Below are 16,248 nucleotides of genomic sequence, written 5' to 3' on the forward strand. Positions count from 1 at the left end.
TTCTCCCCTGTGACCCCCATGCAACTGTCCCACTTCATGACTGGAATTAACTCCACCTGCACACTTGACCCAATGCCCTCCAAATTTGTTAAAGAGAGCATCCCTGTCATCTCCCAGCTAATCGCCACCATCATTAACTCCTCCCTCAGATCTGGATCAGTTCCCCACTCTCTCAAACTGGCTGCTTTCACACCCATTCTCAAAAGACCTGGACTCACACCTGACATCATGTCCAACTTCCGGCCCATCTCAAATCTCCCCTTTCTGTAAAAAATACTTGAACGTGTCATTGCCTCACAACTAAAATCCCGCCTCAGCTCCAATGACCTCTTTGAGCCATTTCAATCCGGTTTCCGATCAAAACACAGCACAGAAACAGCTCTTCTGAAAATCACAAACGACCTCCTCCTCTCCTCTGACTCCGGCAACCTGAACATCCTCATCCTCCTCAACCTCACCGCAGCATTCGACACCATCAACCACACCATCCTGCTGTCCCTCCTCGAATCATCACTCAACATCACTGACACTGCACTCTCCTGGCTGAAATCCTACCTCACCGACAGACATCAGTTTATCAACATCAACAACTGCACCTCCTCCACTGCTCCTCTGTCCCAAGGCGTCCCCCAGGGTTCGGTGCTTGGCCCCCTCCTCTTCATCCTTTACATGCTCCCCCTTTGCAAAATAATTTGTCGCCACAACCTTCAATTTCACTGCTACGCCGATGACATCCAACTTTATATCTCAACAAAAACCATCACCCCCACAACACACTCCACTCTCACCAACTGTCTCTCAGAAATAAAAGCATGGATGCAAACAAACTATCTCCAACTGAACAGTGCCAAATCAGACATCATCATCATCGGCCCCCCATCCCGTATCAAAGGCATCCAGAATTTCAACTTCACCATTGACAGCCACACTCTATCTCCCCCCCCTCATATCCGCAACCTCGGAGTCATTTTCGACAGTCAGCTCAAATTCAACCACCACATAAATCACATCACCAGGACCGCCTTTTTCCACCTCAAAAACATTGCCCGTCTCCGCCCGTCACTCTCCTCCTCTGCTGCTGAAACCCTGATTCATGCATTCAACACTTCACGACTCGACTACTGCAATAGCATCCTCTATGGCATAGAGAGGCGAAGTCACGCCCATCTACTTCCGGTCCATGGGACCCCGGAAGCGAAAAATTATACATTGAATTTAATGGAGAGAGAAAACGTATCTTTTGATCCCGTTTGAATTGTGCCACGAACTACACATATGATGTTTGTCAATCTTAAACAATCATTTCCATGTCAAAAAAGTCACATTTTGTCGTAAAACTGTTGAAATATAAGACTATGAAAAATACACGACTACAAAGACTACAAATCCCAAATCCCATTCTGGGTCGCGCATGTGATGTCACAGGCGATAATGCTCCAAGTGGTTGCGACTCGTAATTAAAGCGAAGAAGAAGATTTCATAACTGATTTATTCCCTCCAATAAATATAAGAGATTGCTCCAATACATTCACTTTTACAAGATGCCCGTGTGCTTTGTACCATGTTGTAATCACAAAAGTGATCATACCACTTGCTCGTTCTATCGCTTCCCGTCTTAACAAAGGACCAGGAGTCGCTGGATCAGACATATCAGGTAATATCATACATGTTGTGCATGGAACATAGTCAAGTTAGCTACCTAGCTAGTAGCGACGAGTAGCGAGCACGTTAGTTAGCATTACATTACTTAGCCTTGTCATTTTTAGTAGCCTTACCATGAAGTTATTATTTTATTACATGAAGTACACCAAAATGTTAAACAGTAAGAGTAGTCATCATGGTAAGTATTTCGTGAAATATTTGAAGAGTAGCCTACTGCGCCCTCCACCGGGTGCTAAGGAAACAGTTCAGGGAGAGTCAAAGGAAGGCAGGCAGGCAGGGAGCTTTGCATGACATTCTTCTGGACATGTGTCTGTGAATGGATCTGGCCCTTCCTACATCCAGGACATGGTTAAACCGTACACCCCAGCACGTGCACTCCGCTCTGCATCAGCCAAACAGCTCGCTGCACCCGCACTGCGAGGGGGACCCAAGTTCCCGTCAGCAAAAACACGTGGGTTTGCTATCCTGGCTCCAAAATGGTGGAATGAGCTCCCCATTGAAATCAGGACAGCAGATAGCTTACACATCTTCCGACGCAAACTGAAAACTCATCTCTTTAGACTCCACTTCGAGCGATAGAATTACTAACAAAGCACTTATATACTAATAAAGGGCTGGCTTTCTAAATGCCAGTTGAGTAGCACTTGAAATGTTTGGCTCTATGAAACCTGATGTACTTATATGATTCTGTTTTCTTAAAGGTTGTATCTTCCTGGTCGAATGCACTTATTGTAAGTCGCTTTGGATAAAAGCGTCAGCTAAATGCAATGTAATGTAATGTAATGTGTCATTGTGATGACAGTGAGGGTGAGTCAATCTGTTTGTTGGAAAGACAGTAGTTGAGTGATTACTGAGAGAAAATTATTAAAAGAGATAATTATTCAGTGTTTTTACTTTAGAGTGTTGTTACTGACCTTTTTCTCTTATTTTCTTTACCTCACCTGTAACTGCTGAGACCCTGAGGAACATGCACACTGGACTGACCTGCTCTGGCAACCTGATTTCCACTGTACGTAATAGTATTTGGTTATGGTATATTATTTATATACATCAAAGGCACAATGCACCCCCCAGAGACACACATGTATTGAGTGATATTTTGCATAGGTCATGTGAAATCATCTTTACATACTAGAAAACTGTAGGAGCGGCAACTTGTTTTGAAATTGAATTTTTAATATCCGATAATAAAGTTGATCTGTTTTCTTTATTCTTCTCTCTTCCCAGCTCCATCCATCACCGTTCTCTGTTCCTGCAGGTCCTGCTTGCTAATAAATGCTCATATCTTTTTACACAATTACAAATAAAGTCAATGTATTGTATGACATGAAGTTGTGCTTCATTCTGAGTCAATAATAAATTAATTCTGCCTTCAACTGCAAAATGATTGTGGACTGCACCGACATCCATGTAGCTGCCCCCCAGTAAGATGAACCAAGCAAAGCTGACACTCAACATACAGCTGTGCTCTTAAGTTGACATGAAGAATTTGTGAAATATTGGTAATTATTTGGAAAAAATGACTGACGATGCAGAAAACTTTTTTTATTTAGGAACAGTGGTCAGGTGAAGCATTTATCACTACATATGTGTCACACTTAAAAGGCCAAACACACTGGCCAAACACACCTCGTTTACAACTCCCCAGTTGACAGCCATGACTCCGTCTAAATTGTACCCCCCAAGCACCCTCTTCATGAGGGACGCGCATGGAGTGGATGAAAGTCCCGACCTCAGCACAGCACCAAAATTGCTGGCTGTCAACCTGCCCTGCCTGTGTAACTGCCACTGAGGATTTGTCTGCTGTCCTACGGTGGCTGTCTGGATGGCAGCTTGCTGGTCTCTGCTCAGTCGCATTGAGGCAAGAATTGCCTCAAGCCCCCGACCCCCATGCTCCTTCACCAGCTCCGGCACGTTGAAAATGAGCTGATGTTGAGGCTGCAGCTCTGGCTCAGGTGACAAAAGCCATGCCATGCCACGCTGCGCCCCTCAGTGCAGACCTGAACCAGTCTACTTCCTCAGTGGCGATGTCTCTGGCCAGTGGGTTGTATGTCTCCTCTTGCTGTTGGTAGAGTTGATACACCGGCTGGACTACTTTTGAAATGCCAGGCTTCCTCCACTGGCACTCAACTTCTGTGGAGCTGATCTGCCACATGGCAAATATTGCCAATGCTGCAGCGTGGCTGCATTTGTACATCCCCCGTGCACAACCACAGACAGCGCTCTGCATCGCGCCATCCTCTCCCATGTAGATCTGTACAAATAAAGTAAGTACCATGTTTGTAAACATGCTATAATAGATTGAATGAGCAATACAAGGATGGTCCAGATCTGGGGGTGGGAGGGTTTATTTTTCCATAGTTTTGTCCTCTTGTCTGATTGTTGTTGTTTGTTTTTTCTGAATTTTTTGTAATTTGTGTTGTATTGGTTGTGATTGTACATTGTATTTTTTTAAATGTGTATTACATTTTTGAAAAACATTTGATCAACAAAAAAGGATTTGGTCAGGATCTAGACTCAGTGTGTAGTTTATGAATTAATCAATGCTCTCTACATTAGGAAAACACATAGGCCTACCAGTGTACCAGAGGGAGTCACACACAGCTGTGCCTAGATAACCAAACAAATTGACAAGATAACCAAAATCCTTGAATCTACACACAGCAAATAAACTCAAATGACACAACGAGATGTAAAAAGGAGATCACACATATAGTCCATATAAAACTGGCCGCTTCAATCTGAAGAGCAACTAAAACAAAACACGGGAGTGTACCTTGTTCTTGTGAACACTAATGTTATCCACAGCATACACACCCGTATACAGTACACCCGTTCTAGGTTCTGATTGGCTCTCTATGTTGGCATTCTAGCTTCTGACTGGCTGTCCAGGTTGTCAATCACAGCCGTGGTTCATATTATGCTAGTCGACTCGTAACATCGCTAAACTTTTTTTCTTGACTGTTTTCTCAGTCAACTAATGCTATTGATAACAGTAACATAAATTAACACAGCCCTGCACAATGCAGTCATTATATGCCGGGTCTGTGGTTCATCATCTTCTTTTTCATTCTCCTCCTTATTGACTGACATTAACGTTAAACATTGCACTCATATTACTCACCGAAACCTTGTAAAGCCGGTCCTGCATGCTGGCTCTTACAGAACCGACTAACTCCCCTTTCGTGTATGTACAGCTCTCAACATGCCCAGACTTGTAGGGATTTTCACCTCCTTTTATACTTTTATTCTCATTCTGAAAGAATGAGGTGAAATGTGCCAATGTGACGGCCATCTTTATGTTGGTGACGCGTATTGTGCGGGACCAGAGACATGTAGTTCACTGAGCGGCTTAACACAACAAAATGTGTTACTTCACAGTTTTACGACACATTTTTATTTTTTTGATTTGCAAAATTTTCTTTTAAATTGACAAACATCATATGTGTAGTTCGTGGCACAATTCAAACCGGATCGAAAGATACGTTTTCTCTCTCCATTGAATTCAATGTATAATTTTCCGCTTCCGGGGTCCCATGAGCTCCCCCGGAAAGGGAGGGACTTCGCCTCTCTATACCATCCAACCTCCTCAATAAACTCCAACATATCCAGAACTCTGCTGCCCGCCTCCTCACCCACACCCGCTTCCGAGACCACATCACTCCCATCCTCCAGAACCTCCACTGGCTCCCCGTCCGTCAAAGAATCCACTTCAAAGTCCTCCTCATTACTTACAAAGCCCTCAACAACCAGGCCCCCCCCTACCTCACAGACCTGCTGCACCACCACACCCCTTCCCGCTGCCTCCGCTCATCAGAAGCCAACCTATCCATCCCCACCCGCACCAATCACCGGACCTGGGGGGACAGAGCCTTCTCCGTCGCTGCCCCCTCCCTCTGGAACTCACTCCCACAACCCATCAGAGACGTAGTACCCCTCACTGCAGTGCTCAGTACCACAGGCCCCTCCTTCTCAACCTCAAGATCGCCCCTCCTTCTCAACCTTTGAGCATGTGACGGGACGCCCCTCCTTCTCAACCTTTGAGACACGTGACGGGACGCCCCTCCTTCTCAACCTTTGAGGCACGTGACGTCCCGACTCCCCAGTCACAAAAGTAACATATTATATCTTATATTATTAATATATATATAATTCTGATGTCTGTGGTTATTCAAACATTCCCTGATAAACGTTATTTCAGCGTCAATAAATGAGTGTTAATCCCAGTGTGTTTAGTGTGCAACATCACATGTCATTTCATCTTCAATTCACGGTTTTCAAAACGTTAGCCACGTGCTAATGCTAACCGGAAATGAAGAATTTTCAGAATAAAAGTGTTAAGTTAATAGTTAGTGTGAACTTCCGGTTTTTTCAGAATAAAACGGCTTTATATTAAAACCCTGTATTTAATTTAAATTACGTCATATCAACATTGATTTTAATTTCTTACAGTAGGAGAGGTTTTGGGGTTTAGGTTTGGGAGGGAGGGAGGAAGGAAGATTAGGATTTAGGTAAAAAAGTAGGGAGTGGTTAGGGTTAGGATGGGGGGAAGGGAAGGGTTAGATTGAAGGGAGGGAAGAGAACTGCTACCCCGGAAACAGGATGCAACGCTTCATCAGTGAAGCTCGTCACGTGCCTCAAAGGTTGAGAAGGAGGGGCCGTCCCGTCACGTGTCTCAAAGGTTGAGAAGGAGGGGCGATCTTGAGGTTGAGAAGGAGGGGCGTGTGGTACTGCGCACTGCAGTGGGGCTTCTCTCAGAGACTGCATCGACCTCACCACCTTCAAAAAACTCACAAAAACTCACCTCTTCAATCTGGCTTTTCATGTGTGATTGTTTTTGTATTATTTGACTTTAACTTTAACTATATATTTATTTGTTGTTCCTTTCTTCTCTTTTCTTTTCTCTTCACTATTATCTGTAAAGCGTCTTTGAGCACCTGTAAAAGCGCTAACAAATTAAATCTATTATTATTATTATTATTATTATTACTTAGTAGAGAATTATATACAAGGGTGATGATCATGATAGGCTACTGGTTTTAAATGACACGCCAATCAAAGTCATTCTAGACGAACCAGTTGCTTAAATAATGACTGAAACTTGTACCCCCTTGTAGATTAACAACGCTAGGTACATTATGCATATACTTTGTTACTTAACAAAACATATTCTTGTTATTTTCTGAATTTAAATATCACCTGGCTTCTACCTTTGACCTCATGCTGTCAGCCAATCAGGAGCGTCCTACTGAAGCAGCATCCAATCATATTTGACGGAGCACTATTTGAAAGCCGCTCGTCTCTGTTTTGTTTACTAGCTGAACTCGGTGTCCAAGGAGCCTGTGGCTAAATCGTGCTTGTTGGTGCTAAACTATATCCCCGTGTTTTATTTGAATCTGTTTGCCCTTGTTGCAGCCACAGTTGACATGTCTTCTGTTGAAGTTCGTGCTGTGGTGAGTAAACTGTAGTTCACTGTTTTACTGCATGTCACGTCAATTGTTTGCAAAGCTCGTAGCTTCGCCAGCTAGCATTGTCGCTTCTTGACTTCATGTTCGCATTAGCTTTTATTGAACAGGGTTTTTATTTTCTTAAGCTTCTCCGTAGTTTGTGACTTGTTTCCTTTTCTCTTTCAGCAGCTCCCAGCCGGAGAGAAACCCATGGGTAAAGCCGTCGTGGGTCTGAGGAGAGCTGCTCTCGGAGAGATCACCAACTTTAAAGCAGCAGCAGCAGCAGTCAACACCAAGGTAAGTTTCATCATCATGGAAGAACTTTTTGGGTCAGCTACTGCTCTCCATGTTTCATGCCTCCTTTGTAGCTCTTTGAAGTGTTGTGTATCAGCCCTGTGAGTCAAAAATAACTAAACCCCCTAACACACCTGCACATGAGCTACACTTTAAGGCTACGAGTATGTGGGCACTATTCATAAAGCTAAAACCAAGCAGCACATCATGTTGCAGTTCATGTTTAAACATGCATCTTTCCAAACTTGTTTCCTTAGAAGACTGGCCCTGCCAAAGCTTCATTCAAACCTTCAGTGAAAGCCTCCATTGCCCCTAGAGCTATAGCTCTGGTGCTGCCTATGGCCCCGGACCATGCAGACCCCCTCCCCACACTCTCAGAGGAGTCTGCTGATGTGGCCATGAAGGAGGAGGAGCTGTGCCAGGCGTTCTCTGATGCGCTGCTCATGGTGCAGGATGTGGACGAGGAGGACGGGGACCTGCCGCAGCTCTGCTCAGAATATGTCAAAGATATCTACAGCTACCTGCACGTCCTGGAGGTAATTCACCCCTCCAGTAATGCTCTCTTCCCCCACCCTGCAAGGTTGAATGTTACATCTGTTTGCCTCCACAGGTGGAGCAGGCTGTACGACCCGACTACATGCAGCATTATGAGATCACTGAGCGCATGCGGGCTCTCCTGGTGGACTGGCTGGTCCAGGTGCACTCCAGGTTCCAGCTGCTGCAGGAGACTCTGTACCTCACAGTTGCCGTCATGGATCGATTCCTCCAGGTAGGAGCGGTCTAAACTGTCTTTTCTTTGTGTTTTGTGAGCTGTTTGTAAATGTCTGCCGCTGTGCTTCAGGTCCAGCCGGTCTCTCGCAGGAAGCTGCAGCTTGTCGGTGTGACGGCCATGCTGGTGGCATGTAAATACGAGGAGATGTACGCTCCAGAGGTGGGAGACTTCGCCTACATCACAGACAACGCCTTTACAAAGGCTCAGATTCTGGTGATGGAGCAGCTGATTCTGAGGGCCCTCAACTTTGAGCTGGGACGCCCTCTACCTCTCCACTTCCTGAGACGGGCTTCAAAAGTGGGAAACGTAGGTTCTTGTAAACATTTACCACGGCAATATTGTCTGGGCAATGTTTAAGGACTATATTGGACAATGCTGTGTAGAGCTACAGTATCTATCAATCATTTCACTGCGTGTTCTCAGTTTGACCTTGCATAAAGAGCTACCAGTGATGTCTTTTTTTTAAATGTATTTTAATTTTAATTGATTAGGTAATTTAAAGAACTCATTAATTCTAGATTTGCCCTACGGGAACAAATACTATAAACAATCTTTGAGATTTTGTAAAAAAATTAATGAGATTTCACTGGTTTGGATGGTTGTGCCTCAGTCTGATGTAGAGAGACACACGCTGGCCAAGTACCTGATGGAGTTGACGCTCCTTGACTACAACATGGTGCACTATCGGCCCTCTGAGATCGCTGCTGCTTCTCTGGCGCTCTCCCAGCTGCTGCTGGTAGCCCTGCCCTGGGTGAGTGATGGCATTAGAGGGGCATCTACACTTACAATGTTTCATTTTCCTGGTGGTAATTTTTCTGTCTTGTCTCAGTCTCCTCAGCAGCAGCACTACTCCACTTATGACGCCGCCCACTTGAAGCCCATCATGCAGCACATCGCCAAAAACATAGTGATGGTCAACGAGGGGAAGACAAAGTTCATGGTGAGTTGAACGACCAAGTATAAGCGTTAAAATTTTGATTTGTAGCAAAAATAAAACCCTTTTTCCTCTGTAGGCTGTGAAGAACAAGTACTCGAGCAGCAAGCTGATGAAGATCAGCCTCATCCCTCATCTGAACTCGGCCATCGTCAAGACCATGGCGGCCGCTCTGCTCAGCAATCCTTGAGAACTTTTAGATCATTGAACGTTTCACTTGCACTTTATTTAAGATTGATTGCAATCTGTGGAAACTACACTTCAAATGTTTTTATTTTTGCGCAAAGTTCAGAATTTTAGCCACTGTTTTTACACGGATGATGTTTTGACGAAACTCTTTACGGTACATCAGATGTTCCTCCAATGCACCTTGAACTGCAGTTCCAAGCTAGCGTTTAGATGATGCATCGCTTCCAATCAGAAGTTGTGTGCAACGAGATTGTTCTTTCTAGTTTGTTTACCATCTGATTTCTTAAGTCTACCTCATGAGTATTGTGTTTTTGCTTTCTTAAAAAACATTTGAAGACACTTTAAGATAATTACTGTTTTATCATGCTTTTTTTTGTATGTATAATGTTGGATATAACAGTATTTACTCTTTTTTTTTTTTTTTTTAAACTAAAGAGGTTTTTAAATGGCTGAGGTTGTATTTTCATTTTTGTCTCATAATGACAGCTGGCTGATGTATGGATTTGTTAATCCATTAGGTTTTTGTTTAGTAACTAATATTTATATGAACGTGTTGGTGAATCCCCACTAACATTTATATTTATTTGCAACCATTTCAAAATTATTAAACCTTTAAATGAAAATGGAAACTTCTTTTTTTATTTTTTTTTTAACCAGTTTATTAGTCAAATAGGTTCTGCTGTGTGTGTGAAGCTGACAGGTTTCATATTGACTTAAGGAGTCCTGTGGGCAGGACTCGGGTCAGTTGTTCAGGTGAAGCGGACTCGGCGCATGGAGCCCACGGTGCTGTTCTGGCTGCCCCAGTCTGAGAAGTTGTTGTAGTCGCGCTTCTCCAGGATGTAGTGAGGCCCTCTGTAGTTGGGCTCCTGATAGCACACCCAACTGCAAACAGAAGGGTTAGTCATTTAAAAAAACACGTTAATTTTTTTTCTGAATGCATCTACTCAAAGCATTGCGTGTAATGTCATCTAGAATTACTGCTTCGGATTTTCTGTCATTAGTTATTGACCCAAGCTAGCTTTAAAATCTAATTGAAAGCTTCAAACGGGAGCAGCTGTTGACATTAAAGGGGCGATTCACTCAAAATAAAAAATAAAATGCATATTTTGCTTGACACAATTGCTATTTATCTAGATGTGTTGTGTTTAGGTGTACACCTTTATCTTGGATATTGGAACTAGAGGGCACTGGATTTATGCACAACACAAAAATGGGGAAATTCACAAATCCTGACCCAGTTCCTCAAGAGGATTCCGACCTTACTTGAGTAAGGAACTATCTTCTTTATGCCAAACTATGGCCACTGTCTGTGTTATAGCACATAGGCCCCGGCCATTTCACTGTGGGGTGTAGTTTGTTTGAAAGAAAATAGTTGCTAAATTAAACTGCTGATAACAAGGTCTGTGGGTTAACTTGAGTAACCAGTTCATGATTTTTGGGCACCACAAGCCAAGTGCCATCTTCTATAATTAACGCATACCAAAAGAATATCACACTGCAGGAATGAGAACAAATGTGTTATTTTGTTTTTGGGGTGAAATGTTCCAAGTCCAAACGGACTTGATTGGAGAAGTCACAGAGGATATATAAATAGGTTGTTGTACTTACGCTCCTCCGAGCACGCGGATGGAGGCGACCCTGTTGAGGCTGTAGCGGCTCATCAGGTTGGGGATGTCATCCTGGATCTCCATCTTCTTACCGGAGAAACCGGCACGCTCAAACAGATGAGCCTTGCCAGGATTGTTGTCCTGAAATAACAAACACACAGAGTGCCAATGAAATGCCAACTGGGTGGGTGTCTATAGATACAAGGTGGTAATGTGTATTTAGGGGAACCTGAAGTAAATCAAAGCCCCCAATACATAACTACAAGTTACTTATTTTCCTCTTGTTTTTTTTTTTAAATGACCTGCCTTTCTAGTTTTTCAGTAGTTAAGTCATTTACATTTATTTATGTCAGTTTTCTAACATTTACTGTAGGTGTCCATGACATATTTAATCAATGTCCACACATGTTGCAAATAACTACACACCACTAATATCTCAAATCTGTCCAACAAAAGAAAAATGTAAAATGTCAGATTCAAAAATTACTTCTACAGGGTTTGAAGATCCAAATCTTTATATTTTAGAGATTATTTTGATGCGTTAAGCTTTGAATAATGCATGGGAATAACAGAAATAGCACTTACTGATGCAGTAGATACGACTTTAGAGGATTAAACGTGAGCTACAGTGTGCACACATCCAGTTCAGGTCTCAGAGTGTATTCCTCTTCACCTGGACTAACTGTACGTACTGTAACGTGTGTTTTAGCTTCATGTCTCACCTGTTTAACAGCACGGACAGAGGAGACGTGGTCCACCTGGGCGGACCACTTGTCGTAGCAGTTGTACTCTCCCCTCTCGGACATGTCCCACAGGTACTGACGGCCGCGGAAGTTCTCATGCTCGTAGCCGATCCATCTTCAGAGGAGAGGGACTCAGTCAAAAACACAGCTAGCAGACTAGTTACTTTACAGATTTGGTTTAATGATGTGAAATATAATCAACTCTTAAATCAGTCTTTAGTTACACCTGGAGTAAATACCCTGCAGTATAAAGTCATTAAAACTAGCTGCACCTTTATCAGCTTTGAGAACACTTTAATGCATCAATAATTATAATCAAAACATATAATATATATTATTCTGAAATGGGCCAATCTGCATAATGACTACTTTTACTTTTGGTACTTTAAGTATATTTTGATGCAAATGTTTTTCTACTTTTACTTGAGTAACATTTTGAATGCAGGAGTTTTTCTTGTTACAGAATACTCCTACACTCTGGTACTTCTACTTTTACTCAATTACAAGATCTGAGTGTTTCCATATTTGTAGGCTCCCATCTGAACTATAACAAACGAAGTCTACTCCTACACTTCTGGAGTTTCACTATTTAAAAGTTGAAAAAAGGTGTATTTAAAAACCCATTCACTGTATTGAGGTCCACTGACAGGCTGCTGTTATCTGTTTCTGTCCTTTTCCCCTGTGGACTCCTGTGTGTGTTGCAGTGACCTGTGGTGTGCTGTAGGTGGGGCTGCAGACTTACGCTCCGCTCTCCACCTGCACAGAGTTACATCTCTCTGGGAAGCTCTTGTCACTGAGCCTGGCACAGTCAGAGCTGAGGTCCAAACGCCTGCCGGCGAAGTTCCTCTGCTCGAAAAGGGTCACCTGAGGGCACAGACACCACGGGAAACACATTGTATTAAAGTTAAACATCAGCACTCAGATGTTCATCGCCTCCCAAGTATGAAGCTTACATTTTCTTTTGTTTACTATGTTGGGTTGCACATTTCCACTTGTGGAAAAAACTCTATGACCACTTCAGTCACACTATAAGGTTTTTTCCTTAACGTTTTGAACATTTTGACACCAAATACTACAATAAGCCATGATGAATTTATATAATTTGTTGTTCTGATTGGGAGGGAACATGTAAATCTTAAGAAAAGATAAAATGATGGGTTATATTTTCAAATGGTCAGATTCAAAATTAGTAACCAATTACAAAGCTTCCAAAGTATATGTAAAGGAATACACAATATTAAATAACTAACATATTTGGTTTACAGTAAACTGATGTGCTAAATATAATGCAGTAGATATTTCTTTGTGAACCACAGCTGAGAGCAGTGAGTTTCTGGAAACTAAACCACAACATTGAAAATAACTAGTGAGCTATGCTAAGTTACATAGCTTCAAGTAATAAATAAGATAATTAAAGCTATTGTTCGTCAGCCAAGAGGTCCCCACAGAAAATGATATATGTTTTACATTATACTAAACAACACTAAACAGGTAAATGACACTTCATCAGTTCATAGCAACATGTAACTCACCCTCCCACTGGACCCGTAGAAGGCACGTTGGAGTACAGACCCCAGCTTGCTGTAGATATATAAGGTTTTATAGTGAATAATTACTCCCCCAAACACTCTACACCATAATTAAAAACAGATGATAAAGAAATAACAGAGTAACTTAATAAAAACATGACAGTATGTTGAGGTAAAACTAAAGACCTGAGCTACTGAAATGTCATCATTTATGTCACTTTGGTGAAGAAACACTGAAGTGCTACAGATTGTAACCAATAAGGAATTAGAAGTATTTTCATGCTTTCCAATTTGAAACTACACTGTGCAGAATGTGTGCATGTCTCCTGCCATGATCACATCACAAAATCGGGTGATTTTGGGAAACTGGTATAGCCTGATAACCAGCAGCAGGTGGGACGTGGAGCCATGGGCCCCCCCCCACCCCGACACATCTGAGCAGGGGGCTCTTTGGGTCTGGTCCACGGCGCTCTGGACATACCTGGTTTGTTGGGCTAATCCTTGGACTTTAGTGAAGATGTTCATGTCAGCTCTGTGACGCAACAAGAAAGCCCCTTAAATACAGCCAGGTGAGCTGAGCCCACAGGTGCTAGAACACAGAGGGGTTCTGCAGCAGTCCATTGATATGCTAAACACACAAACACAGTCATGTTCTCTGTTGTCAAACACACACAGCTGCAAACATGGCATGCAGAGGACAATTAGACATACAAACACACATTTGGCCAGCAATAGAAATAGATGTGTTCATGCAGATACACAAACACTAGTATAGAGAACAGAGTTTCTGCACACACACACACACACACACACACACACACACACACACACACACACACACACACACACACACACACACACACACACACACACACACACACACACACACACACACACACACACACACACACACACACACACACATGTAAATATGAGAGTGCAGTGCCAACAGTTTTGGCTTTGAACAATTCAGCGTTTTAAACGACAATACCCTTTAAACAATGCGCTTTATGATAATGGTTGTATTCATGCTTTGTGCATTGCCAGCTCCAGCAAACTGTATTCAGTGTAGAGGTCGTGACCTTGAGCTGGGGGGGGACTCACGGACAGAACAGTTTTAGACTTTTCCACTCTGACGGCTCCACTGATGTGGTGGAGACACAAATCAGACATATTGTGTGATTAGATATTCTTTTAGACTTAATTCAGTTGTAGACGTAGAGACGTTTAGAGGAGGAACATCTTAAGGGGAGAAATTGTAGGCTAAAATTGTTTTACCTTTCCATTTGCATCTGAAGATACCGCCTACATTTACCAAAAGTTAGCAGGCTAATGCCTAATTTGCATGTTTAAACAGAAAACTTCAAAAACTTATAATACTTGTCTGAACGCAAGTAATCCAAGGGAGAGGTTTCCTGGTGATATCTATTAGTTATAAGTAAGTACTTTAATGCACTTACATGCACCAAACTCTCTAGTTTCATTCCTATCTATATTCAATATTTTTTGACAGAGATGTTTATTCATCTGATTCTAATCACATTTTCTTCCTTAAAAACACACCAAAGATTGATCTTTTTGTGTGTTAAAAAGTGATATCCAAAATACCAACTGTAGATTTCTGATCCAGAAATGTATGCAAATTAGCATATTTAGTAAGATGGGTATATAGTTTATGTTAATATTTCTTATTACTATTTTATGCTGCAAAGTACATACGGGATTGTTAATGTTCCAACTACACTCCAGTCATTAGCTGAGGGTGGACAGTCTTCAAACCTTGAGCATACACTTTTAATGTGTCTCTCATTGGTCTGATAACACTGACTTTATAATGAAAGATACACAACACATTTTTCTTAAGAAGATTGGTGTGTCCTGAAGAACACAATAATAATGTAATAATAATTAATAACTCTTTCATTCAGAGTGCACTGTTGTACAGGATTTTTAAAAGGTGTAAAATGAACATAACTATGTAGGTGCATTGACTCCACACGACTCATTTATTTGATAAGTCTGGAGGAATCCAGTAACTTCATTTTGTTTAAAAAAAATACATTTTAAACATCATAGAAAGTAATTATTTGAAGTTCTATTGTAATAGATTATATTTAATTAAAGTATAGTATGTGAAAATATCTTTCAAAATAAAAATCTATATCTTTTATTCACTAATACTTTATGTGGATTAGGGCCAAATGAGTAAAAAATTTGAAGAAAAACACAAACAGACATTTGTCCTCATTAAAGGTTTCTGCTCTAAACATTGAGACATTAACAAGTCAAACAAAACAAAGTGTGACACCAAGCTGCCACTGTATCAGCTTCACTGACATTAACTCTGCTTACAGGGTCAGAATCACCTCCTTTTCTAAAAGATCTGTTGGCCCCAGCAAATTCACTGTTACACCTCACTGACTTCAAATGGAGCGGTATTCAGAGTGCATGTGGATGGGATAGGGGAGGGGGAGTCTCTGTATGGGGGCTGATGAATAGCAGAAAATGTCCCTGGATGATTCACTCGTTTTTTTTTTTGTAACATTGGCTCTGAACCTGCCGGTGACACTGGGCGGCATTAACTAGGTCCAGAAGCTTGGGGATGTTTCTTGCACTTTGGAGCAGTTTCCAGCGGAGACAAACGCAGGACGTGCCGCAGGTCAGACATCTATATGTGGTTCTGAGAGAGGGGCTGAGGCTGAGACAGGCTGGGCAAAGGGACACATGTAGGCAGAGAAACAGGACAGGCTTTGGCAGGAGGACTCTCAGGGAACTTCACACTTTGTAACCCTCAACTTGGTTATCTTTCACACCACTGGAGATTTACAGAAGCTTGAAATGTCGCTCATCCTGACCGTGCTGAACAAGCTGGCTAAATTCCTGTCTGTGATAGCCTTCTGTGTCAGTGTGTCTTACAGCTGGCTGAAATGAAACTAGATTCTTATTTTATATCTTAGAGTTCTGATAATGACGGGTGTGTTTTCAGTGGATCTTTAAGAAATTATACTAAGGTTTGGGGTTTATGTTAGAATGGTAACCTGTGGACACCTGAAGCCTTGAGTGAGTTTCTC

General features: G+C 42.2%; 2 protein-coding genes and 1 long non-coding RNA gene across 4 annotated transcripts; 2 read left to right on the forward strand and 1 right to left on the reverse strand.

Annotated features, from left to right (window-relative positions):
* The first annotated feature begins 1,794 nt into the window (after window positions 1-1,794).
* LOC307030580 lies at window positions 1,795-4,127 on the forward strand. Its single transcript, XR_013805699.1, has 2 exons — window positions 1,795-2,671; window positions 2,890-4,127. It is a non-coding gene; the product is annotated as an uncharacterized lncRNA (long non-coding RNA).
* Window positions 4,128-6,955: 2,828 nt separating this feature from the next.
* On the forward strand, window positions 6,956-9,921 carry LOC307029328 (G2/mitotic-specific cyclin-B2-like). 2 transcript variants are annotated; one of them, XM_079665193.1, is made up of 8 exons: window positions 6,956-7,115; window positions 7,296-7,406; window positions 7,661-7,939; window positions 8,014-8,172; window positions 8,245-8,481; window positions 8,786-8,926; window positions 9,005-9,115; window positions 9,189-9,921. In XM_079665193.1, exons 1-8 carry the CDS (start codon window positions 7,089-7,091, stop codon window positions 9,297-9,299), a joined length of 1,176 nt encoding a protein of 391 aa, XP_079521319.1. In that variant the 5' UTR covers window positions 6,956-7,088; the 3' UTR covers window positions 9,300-9,921. The 2 variants fall into 2 exon arrangements, with proteins under 2 accessions (XP_079521319.1, XP_079521320.1); XM_079665194.1 differs by having other exon boundaries at window positions 6,962-7,115; window positions 7,299-7,406.
* Window positions 9,646-13,705, reverse strand: crybgx (crystallin beta gamma X). Its single transcript, XM_079665195.1, has 6 exons — window positions 13,659-13,705; window positions 13,181-13,229; window positions 12,391-12,512; window positions 11,628-11,763; window positions 10,907-11,046; window positions 9,646-10,180 (listed from the first exon to the last, which is right to left on the reverse strand). The coding sequence occupies exons 1-6, from the start codon at window positions 13,700-13,702 to the stop codon at window positions 10,048-10,050; spliced, it is 624 nt and encodes a 207-aa protein (XP_079521321.1). The 5' UTR covers window positions 13,703-13,705; the 3' UTR covers window positions 9,646-10,047.
* Window positions 13,706-16,248: the final 2,543 nt, after the last annotated feature.

Source organism: Notothenia rossii, assembly GCF_949606895.1.
Source record: "Notothenia rossii genome assembly, chromosome: 2".
NCBI lineage: Eukaryota > Metazoa > Chordata > Actinopteri > Perciformes > Nototheniidae > Notothenia > Notothenia rossii.

Excerpts from the sequence above, each read along its gene's own strand:
- LOC307029328 (XM_079665193.1), top strand. The coding sequence starts at position 7,089 with ATGTCTTCTGTTGAAGTTCGTGCTGTG. Across the intron at positions 7,940-8,013 it reads GCTACCTGCACGTCCTGGAG|GTGGAGCAGGCTGTACGACC; the intron begins GTAATTCACCCC and ends TTGCCTCCACAG. Across the intron at positions 8,927-9,004 it reads TGCTGGTAGCCCTGCCCTGG|TCTCCTCAGCAGCAGCACTA; the intron begins GTGAGTGATGGC and ends GTCTTGTCTCAG.
- crybgx (XM_079665195.1), bottom strand. The coding sequence starts at position 13,702 with ATGAACATCTTCACTAAAGTCCAAGGATTAGCCCAACAAACCAG. Across the intron at positions 12,513-13,180 it reads TCTACGGGTCCAGTGGGAGG|GTGACCCTTTTCGAGCAGAG; the intron begins GTGAGTTACATG and ends CTGTGCCCTCAG. Across the intron at positions 11,047-11,627 it reads CTGTCCGTGCTGTTAAACAG|GACAACAATCCTGGCAAGGC; the intron begins GTGAGACATGAA and ends TTGTTATTTCAG.